Source organism: Oratosquilla oratoria, chromosome 26, assembly GCF_046742065.1.
Source record: "Oratosquilla oratoria isolate Oo_2021 chromosome 26, ASM4674206v1, whole genome shotgun sequence".
In the NCBI taxonomy this organism is placed as follows: Eukaryota; Metazoa; Arthropoda; class Malacostraca; order Stomatopoda; family Squillidae; genus Oratosquilla; species Oratosquilla oratoria.
The window spans coordinates 49,169,793-49,179,792 of NC_134802.1; the positions used below are offsets into that span (position 1 = coordinate 49,169,793).

The window sequence follows — 10,000 nt, forward strand, 5'->3', positions numbered from 1 at the left end:
TTTCCCTTAATTTCGCCTATACACGACTAACCCTAATTAGTATTCACTAAAACTCGTTTTAATCTTTCTCAATATCATTCCCTAATTATTTACATTAAAAAATATATAATTGTTACGTAATTGTCACATTGTGTATGTATTTACTAAAGTCTGTTCTTGCATCGCTTGTTGTTGCTGTTGTTGTTGTCGTTAATTTTGTTGTTAATGTTGTTGTTAATGTCGTTGTTAATGTTGTTGTCAATGTTGTTGTTAATGTTGCTATTAATGTTCATTTTATCAGGGATGCCATTTGGTGATTTTAGTGTTAATTCTTTTCCTCCTCCTCCTCTTCCTCTTCCTCCTCCTCCTTTTCCTCCTCTTCCTACTCTCCCTCCATCTCCTCTGTTGCGTCCGTCTCTTCCTTCTCTTCCTCTTCCTTCTCCCATTCCTCTTCTCTCACCTCCTCCTCCTCCTCTCCGTTTATTTTTCCTTATTCTCCTCTTCCACCTCCTCTTCCTCCTCCTCCTCCTCCCTTTCCTCCACCTCCTCCTCTTCTTCCTCGTCCGCCTTTTCCCCTATTCCTCCTCCCTCTGCTACCCCACCCCTCCTTCCTCTCCTTCTACTCCGCCTCCTCCTCCTCCTCCTCCTCCTCCTCCCTACCTCCCCCTCCCAGACCTGTGGTTCACAACTTTACACACTCACTCACGGCCAAACCCGCGTAGCATAAAGACGTACCGCAAAAGGTTGCTCGGGTGGGTGTGGAGGAAGAGGAGGAGGAGGAGGAGGAAAGAGGAAGAGGAGGGAGGAGAGAGGAAGAGATGAACTCTAATATCAAAAGTGCCTTCGTTTTTCGAATTACGATTTTATATATTTTATTCTGGTGAGCGTCTCTGTGGACTATATACCTTGTGCATTTGCTACCCTCTCCCTCCTATTTGAACATTTAATATACACTCCGTGATGTGCTAGACTGTGATAAACTGTGTTATATCTGACTTGGTGCGCTACGGTGTGTTCTGTGATGCCTAAAGATATTAGGCTACGCTTTGGTATAATTGTTGGTGATGTGTTATGATGTGTTATTATCACCAAAATTGGTGATTTGTTTTGGTGTTGTATTTGTGTTTAGATTAGTGCTAACACCGTCTTGTGTTAGACACTGGTGCTACGCTCCGAGTTTGTGTTTGTGATATATTCATCACACACTCCGTTGTTCAGATTGTGTTATATTAGGTTATCAATTTATCACGGAATCTACGTATAAATGTCTTTCTGCGTGCAGAGAGGGCGGGGCTTGATTGACGTCACATTACCCTGTCCAATCAGAAATCGCAAAATCTTAAAGCGACGTGACGTCAAGTCGACATTTAGAAATAAATTGTATTTTTAATCTTCATTAAAGTATTGTCAGATTTTATTGTTTCTAAAATTGACAGTTTTTATCAAATTAGAATAAAAACAGCCTGTCTTTGTGAATTTGAAACTAACAGTTTTTGATATTGTTTAACTGGAGGAATAATGTGCCAAATAGTATAAAATCGTTTTATGAATTTGCAATCGTCTTTTTGTTCTATTTTAACAATAATGTCATTGAAACCTATAAACAGAATTAGAACTCGCTAAAGTGACAAAATTGTTACCATATAAAACCTTTAACTAGTACAAGGACCTAAATGTATTTCTTTTACCTATTGACAGGTATTTAGATATATTCAGTTATGTAATGAATTGCTCATGAAATTGTTCCTAAACTTTGTTCTCTATATAGCAGCTGTCGCCAGGTGATTTTATTAACCATTTATAATCACAGTTAACCAACTAGTTGATGAGATTATATATACTGTGCACACACACACGTACACACACACACACACACACACACACACACATATTTATGATTTCACTCATCATACGAACGCCCTCCAATTGGTTAAATATCAACAAGTCAAAAATATACGTTTTTAATTCTTTGTTAACCTATTTATTTATTCATTCATTAATACATTTGGCTATTTATTTCGTTTACCTATTTATCTAATTATTTTTCATATATTTGTTTATTCAATTACTCATTAATTCGCTTGTTTATCTGATACATTATTTATCCGTTTATTTGATCTATCTATTTAAAAATATCTATTGATTTCTCTATATATTTATCTATTTACTTTCTATAAACTCGTTTGTTTATAAATTAATTTATTTGTTTATTTATTTATTTATCTTTCTTACGTCTATTTGTTTTATCAATTTATATATTCATTCAATTTATCAACGTATTTTTGGTCGAATCAGATGCATTCCATTCATTTCCGGAAAGGGCCTGTGACCGAGTAGAAACAAAGGCTCCTTTGACCCACACTGACCGGATGTTGCGCAGTTGGAAGGCTAGTTGCATAGTCTGGCCGAGACTTGATTAAAACCGGTTTCGGTTTCCGGGAAAAATTAAAAGAAAAAAAATATTTATTTGATGAGAATTGGTACACTTTTACTGAGTGTAGTTTCGCGCTGCATCTGTTGTTGTTGTTGTTTTCGTTGTTGTTGTTGTTGTTGTTGTTGTTGTTGTTGTTTTCGTTGTTGTTGTTGTTGTTGTTGTTGTTGTTGTTGTTTTCGTTGTTGTTGATATCAACGTTATTACTATTTTCGTTGTTCTTGGTCTCGTTCGTCTTGTTGTTAACCGCCGCGGTTGAAACCGCTAGTGTGAAAAGGGCTTTAAAGGTTTAAATGTAGTTTGATTACGTCATTGTTTTATGACGTCATAATATATGATTGACGCCATTTACTGACTGACCACTTTGGCTGATATCACTGTTGTTGAATGTGACGTCACTTGCTAAATGTGACGTCATTATTGCTGTGTGACGTCATTATTGTTAATTGTGACGTCACTACTTCTAAGTGTGACGTCATTATTGTTATGACATAATTTGGTTTTGTCCATTTGATGAATATTCTTTTTTTTTCATTTTTCTTTTTCAGATTATTTTGAAAAGTTTGCCGGAAATAGAAAAAAACAGTGCCCCAAAAAGCAGAATTTTGTAGAAAAAAAAAGAAAATAATAAAGAGAGAAAGAGAGAGGAAAAAAAAAATCTTGCATGAAATGTCAAGCCAAACGCCACCGGAAAACGATTCCAGTTTTCGCGAAGTTTTTAGTTTCGCGAATTAGCCACCTTACGCGAACTTCTTAAATTCTGGAGGAAGAATGATCCTCAGTGATACGTAACGTATCTGTTTCGAGTCCCACTCCAACCAAGTGGTCAAGTGTCACCAAACAGAAACAGAAAAAAAAAATAAACACAAAAAATTATAATAATAATAATGAGGTGTTCGTATTTAGTGAAGGTTTTAAGTTCGACTTCGGTGTGAACTTCGTCAGGAAGGTCCTCCTCAGGGTCCTGAGAGATGCTGGACACGGAGAGACTCGAGTGTGAGGTCGGGGGAGTTCACAACATTGTGTACAAATGTCCCTCTTACTCGGAACACATCATTCGGACTCGAGGTAAGTCTTGAAGTCACTTGTACCTCGTCCTTGGGGATTTCCTCGTGAGTACGAGTCCACGTTTGGATATCATTTAATGAAGACTTGTTATGTTTACATGTGTGTGTGTGTGTGTGTGTGTGTGTGTGTGTGTGTGTGTGTGTGTGTGTGTGTGTGTGTGTGTGTGTGTGTGTGTGTGTGTGTGTGTGTGTGTGTGTGTGAGAGAGTGCGAGAGAGAGAGAGAGAGAGAGAGTGCGAGAGAGAGAGAGAGAGAGTGCGAGAGAGAGAGAGAGAGAGAGAGAGAGAGAGAGAGAGTGCGAGAGAGAGAGAAACAGAGTGAGAGAGAATGATTGAGTGAGAGAGAGAGTGAGAGAGAAAATGAGAATGAGACAGAGAGAGAGTGCGAGAGAGATAGACAGAGAGAGAGAAAGAGAGAGAGTGAGATAGAGAATGAAAGACAGAGAGAGAGTGGGAGAGATAGACAGACATACAGACAGACAGAGAGAGAGAGAGAGAGAGAATGAGAGTGAGTGAGAGAGAGAATGAGAGAGAGTGCGAGAGAGAGAGACAGAGAGACAGAAAGAGAGAAAGAGAGAGAGAATGAGAGTGAGTGAGAGAATGAGAAAGAGTGCGAGAAAGAGAGACAGAGAGACAGAAAGAGAGAGAGGGGGAGACAGAGCCTCTGTTCGATCCCATAGCCTCACTTCCGTCCATTGTGAATCTTTGTGATTCTTTGTGATTCTTTGTTGTTCGCCATCATCAACACAGACTCATTTTGTTAATTACATGATTCACGCTAATCATTCTACTTGACTCATTAAATGACTCACCGCGCCTTCCTTCTGAGTTAAACTAACCTTATCCAGTTAACTTAAACTCTTCGGTTTCGTTACAAGAGAAAATTATATCATTGCTGACTGTGACGTCACTTGTTGAATGTGACGTCACTTGCTAAGTGTGACGTCATTTGCTAAGTGTGACCTCATTAGTTTTATGATAATGACGTCATGTTCAGTGATTGTGACGTCATTCACTGACTGACCACACTTGTAAACCACATCACTTTTGCTAACTGATATCACTGCTGACAGCCATCTCTGTTGCTGACTGTGACGTCACTTGTTGAATGTGACGTCACTTGCTAAGTGTGACGTCTCTACTGTTGACTATGACATCATTGATCTTGTCCATGTGATGATTATTCCTCCTTTCTTTATTCATTTATTTGTATTTTATTTAGTTAGTTATTATTTTTTATTATTTCTATCTATTTCATTTTATTATTATTTATTTTTTAATTTATTTATTATTTTCATTTTATTTTATTTGTTTATTTATTTAATTATTTATTTACTTTATTTTTATTTTTATTATTATTATTTTATTTTTTTTTTTTTGGGGGGGGGGGGCTGAAGCCAAGTAAATTTAATCACATAAGGATCATCCCCGTCAAGGCTCGTGTGGTGATCTTTATAGATTTTATTCTTGCACCCGTCATACGATTTTATTAAACACCTAAAGGCCTACCTATCACCTGAATAAAATCACTTGTCGCACACACCTTACTGTCACAGTTCCCTTCAGTCCCCCTCCATCCCCTCACCCACTCCCTTTTTCCTGTATATCTCCTCCGGTATGCATCTCCTCTTCCAGTTCCTCCTCCTCCTCTTCCTCCTTCTATTCCTCTTTTCTACCTCCCTGTGATATACATGTACCCCACAAGCATGCTCGTACGCAAAATGCAAAGTTTATGCATTGTAGAGTTGTGTGGTAGTTGATCTGACTCAGTGGTCGGAGAGGCCAGAAAGGGTCACTGCAATTAGGTCGCGTCTGGTCATGGTGTCGGGTCAGTGCCGCGTATATATACCACCTGCCCCGAGCGGGCTGGCCAGCGAGTGAGTTCTCCGTACTCAACTTGTTACGCGTCAATAGGCCTTCGAGATCGGTCACCTACTTCGGAGAACACCACGCCACGTCTGCCTTTGACACACGTAGTACCTTCACTAGAATAAGGTAAACAACGAAAGCGCGCATCACTCTCCCTATGTCACCTTAGCCCAAAGTAACACGCACCCGTATGTTACATCCTTTCCTTCTCCATACTCTCCTCCTCCTCCTCCTCCTCCTTTCTCCTCTTTCTCCTTTACTTCTTCTCTTCGTTTTTCTTCCTCGTTTCTCTTCATCGCCTTCTTTTTGTCCTCATATTCTTCCTGGTACCGTCCCTCCTCCTCCTCTTCCTCCCTTCCTTCTGTTTCTTCCTACTCCTCTTCTCCTCTTCCTCCCTTCCTCTCTCCCTCATACCTCTCTCATCTCCCTCCCTTCCTCTCACCCCTCTCCTCTTCCTCCCTTCCTCCTGCCCTTTTCCTCTTCCTTCCTTCCTCCTCCCTTTCTCCTCTTCCTCCCTCCTCCTCCTCTCGTCTTCTTCCCTCCCTCCTCCTCTCCTCTTCCTCCTTCCCTCCTCCTCCCCTCGTCTTCTTCCCTCCCTCCTCCTCCTCCTCTCCTCTTCCTTCCTCCCTCCTCCTCCTCTCGTCTTCTTCCCTCCCTCTTCATCTCCTCTTCCTCCCTCCCTCCCTCCTCCTCTCCTCCTCCTCCCTCCCTCCACCTCCTCTTCCTCCCTTCTCTTCCTCTCCTCTTCTTCCCTTCCTCCTGCCCCTCTCCTTCTCCCCTCTCCTCTTCTTCCCTTCCTCCTCCTCCTTTCGTCTTCTTCCCTCCCTCTCTTCCTCCTCCTCTTCTCTTCCTCCTTCCCTCCTCCTCCTCTCCTCTTCTGCCCTCCCTCCATCCTTCTCTCCTCTTCTGCCCTCCCTCCTCCTCTCCTCTTCTTCCCTTCCCCCTGCTCCTCTCCTCCTCATCTTCTCTTCTTTCCTTCCTCCTCCTCCTCCTCCACTCCCCTCCCATGTTCCTATGACGAAGGACGTCTTGCTCCGTTGGAGGCTCCTTGGCCTTGGGCTGCGTTCACTCCTGAGTACTACAGCAACTGGCGCCAACGCTGCCAACCTGAGGCGACCCTATGTCGTACATTTGCGAGACAGACAAGTCTTAGAGGACGCAGGTCGTAAAACTACGATGTACCCCCACCCACGTCGGGCTATGTTGAACTTGGAATTGGAGTCAGCTGTACTGTTGAATACAGGGAATGTTGGTACGCCTGGGTTGATATGGTAATAATGACGGTGGATGGTTGGTAGCCCTGATTCGTTGAAAGATACTTTCCTTTGCACGTTAAGTTACAGGTTTCTTGATTTTGTTGTATTCGTAATTGATTATACATTTACACACACACACATACACACACATACATACACACACACACACATACATACACATACACACACACATACATACACATACACACACAAACATACATACACACACATACACACACACACTTACACAACCATACATACACACACATAGATATAAATACACACATGTAGTATATACTAGTTATTATTTCTATTAGCATTTTGTATACATGTAGGAAATGAAAGTGATACGTAATTATATGTGTGTGTGCGTTTGTACGTGTAACGAGTTATGGAAGTTTCCAGAAGAAAACTAAATTGCCATTTCTGTTTACGTAATTAAATTATCATTTCTATATTTTGTAAATGCAAAAGTTGAATGAATGGAAAATAGAAATGATAATTCAATTATGTAAACAGAAATGGCAATTTAGCTTTCTTCTGGAAACTTCCATAACTCGTTACACGTACAAACGCAAACACACATACAATTACGCATCACTTTCATTTCCTACATGTATACAAAATGCTAATAGAAATGATAATAGGTAGTATATACTTCACACATATACACATAGACAAACACACACACACATACACACATAAACACACACAAACACACATATAGACACGCATACACATATACACACTCAAACATGCGTACACAAGCACACACATACACACACACGCACACACACATACATACAAATATACGCACATGCACGCACACACACACATACATACATACACATACACGCATGCGCACACACACACGCACACACACGCAAACAAACACACACACACACACATATATACACAGACATACACACATACACACACACACACATATATACACACACATAGACATATACACACATACAAACATACGTACACAAACTCGCGTACACAAACACACACATACACACACACATACACGCACGCACACATATATACATACACATACACACACGCACACACACAAACAAACACACACACACAATCACACACACACAGGCACACAAACACACATACACACACACAAACACACACACACACACACACACTCACACAGACACGCACAGTGTAGTTGTTAGTGTGGGAGTTTCAATTAATCCCATCAAAATATGGTCCACGACGACGCAGACCTCACAACGTGATGTGTGTGTTACGTGCTGCGTGTTACGTGTTACGTACACACAACACCCAGTGCTGTTTGCAGGCAGACATCACGTCCGTACGTGACGGGTGGGCAGGAACACAGTCATGCAGGAACAGGTGATACGGTAAGCGTCACATTAACTGCTACGTCAGTGTTACGTCGAGTGTTACGTCGGTGTTACGTCACGGGGTTCGGTGATTACTGGGTCGGGCAGAATGTGTGACACGTTGCCATATATGCGCGTTTGTGTTCGTGTGCGTATATTCGTGTGCAGGTATATATATATATATATATATATATATATATATATATATATATATATATATATATATATATATATGTATAAGTATACATATATATATGTGTGTGTGTGTGTGTGTGTGTGTGTGTGTGTGTGTGTGTGTGTGTGTGTGTGTGTGTGTGTGTGTGTGTGTGTGTGTGTGTGTGTCTGTGTGTGTGTACAGCACTAAATGGGTCTCAGTGAACAGATTTACGTTTATCAACCACAATTCACTTTAATTCTAAGCCATCAGCATCGAGGAGCTCGGGGAGGCATACATGCAGAAATTGAAACGTGGTACAGCCAGGGACTCGAATCACCGTTAGCATATATATATATATATATATGTATATATAATATATATATATATATATATATATATATATATATATATATATATATATAACTGAAAGTGGACGAAGTAGACGAGGATTAAAGGGAGAATTCTAATGCTTCAACGTTTCGACCAACAGGGTTTTGATCACAGAATTAACAATTGTTTAGCTTTGTGATCAAAACCATGTGGGTCGAAACGTTAAAACATTAATATTCTCCCATTATTCCTCGTCTATTTCCTCCATCTTCAGTTACATTTGTTATTGTGTAGTTGATTCAACATATATATATATATATATGTATATATATATATATATATATATATATATATATATATATATATATATATATATATATATATATATATATATATATGTACGTATGTTGATAGGAAACACTAGTAATTTGTGTTCAATTATGCAAAACTGACCACTTTGGAAGAAAAACTTCAGGAAACAAAGCGCTCTCGTGTATCCACTCTATGAAAATGTAAATACAGAAAAAAATATGTTTCGTTACATTTTTCTTCCTCAGTGGTCATTCTTGCATATATACATGCATATAAATGTATGTATAATATATATATATATATATATATATATAATATATATATATATATATATATATACATACACACATATTTATTTGTATATTATGGGGAAGGTTCTCACAAATACAAAATGTGTTGAACACAACAGCATCCCGACAAGTATTAATCTTCTTACTAATGTTCCCAATTTTTTCTGACAGTAGATCTTGCTTCTGGGGGATGGACTAAGTCAAGTTGCCCTAAGTCTTCCATTTTTTCAATTAACGTTTCGACTACAAGGAGTCATCTTCAGAATAATATAAATAAACAATAGTCTTACGTACGCAATTACATAATGAACAATTGGCAATTCTTCATAGGAAACGTAGGCTTAACATTGGCACTCAAAGAACGAGGACGCCTTCTCTCCCTCCCTCTCCTCCTCCTCTCCCTTCCCATTCTCCCCCTCCCTCTCCTCCTCCCCCTCCCTCTCCTCCTCCCCCTCCCTCTCCTCATCCCCCTCCCTCTCTTCCTCTCCCTCCCTCTCCTCCCTCTCCCTCTCCCTATGCTCCTCTTCCTCTCTCTCCTCCTCTCCCTCCCTCCCCTCCCCCTCCCTCTCTTCCTCCCTCTCCCTCTCCCCTCTCTCCCCCGTCTCACCCCCTCCCTCTCCTCCTCCCCTTCTCTCTCCTCCTCCCTCTCCTTCTACTCCTCTCTTCCTCCCTCTCCCTCTCCCCTCTCTCCCCCGTCTCACCCCCTCCCTCTCCTCCTCCCCTTCTCTCTCCTCCTCCCTCTCCTTCTACTCCTCTCCCTCCCTCTCCCTCTCCTCCTCTACCTTCCTCCCCTTCCCTCTCTTCCTCTTTCTCCCTCTCCTCTTCCCGGACCCTCTCTTCATCCCACTCCTTCTCCTCCTCCTCTCCCTCTCTCTCAGTAGGACGTCCCAGCTTTGAGACGTTCCCTGATACCTAAGTGTCTTCGTTCCCTGACTGCAAAGGTTTAA

The 10,000-nt window shown here is 40.8% G+C and overlaps 2 protein-coding genes across 3 annotated transcripts in view; one reads left to right on the top strand and one right to left on the bottom strand.

The window, feature by feature from the left end:
* The window catches only part of LOC143039539 (uncharacterized), a 213,002-nt gene that overhangs the window by 121,354 nt on the left and 81,648 nt on the right, over positions 1 to 10,000 (bottom strand). The gene's annotated exons all lie outside the window — the stretch shown is intronic.
* Positions 2,961 to 10,000, top strand: part of LOC143039219 (uncharacterized) — a 60,091-nt gene continuing 53,051 nt past the window's right edge. The window contains exon 1 of the mRNA XM_076209085.1: positions 2,961 to 3,478. Coding sequence (XP_076065200.1) covers positions 3,382 to 3,478 — 97 coding nt within the window. The 5' untranslated portion in view covers positions 2,961 to 3,381. The remainder of the gene's footprint in view (positions 3,479 to 10,000) is intronic.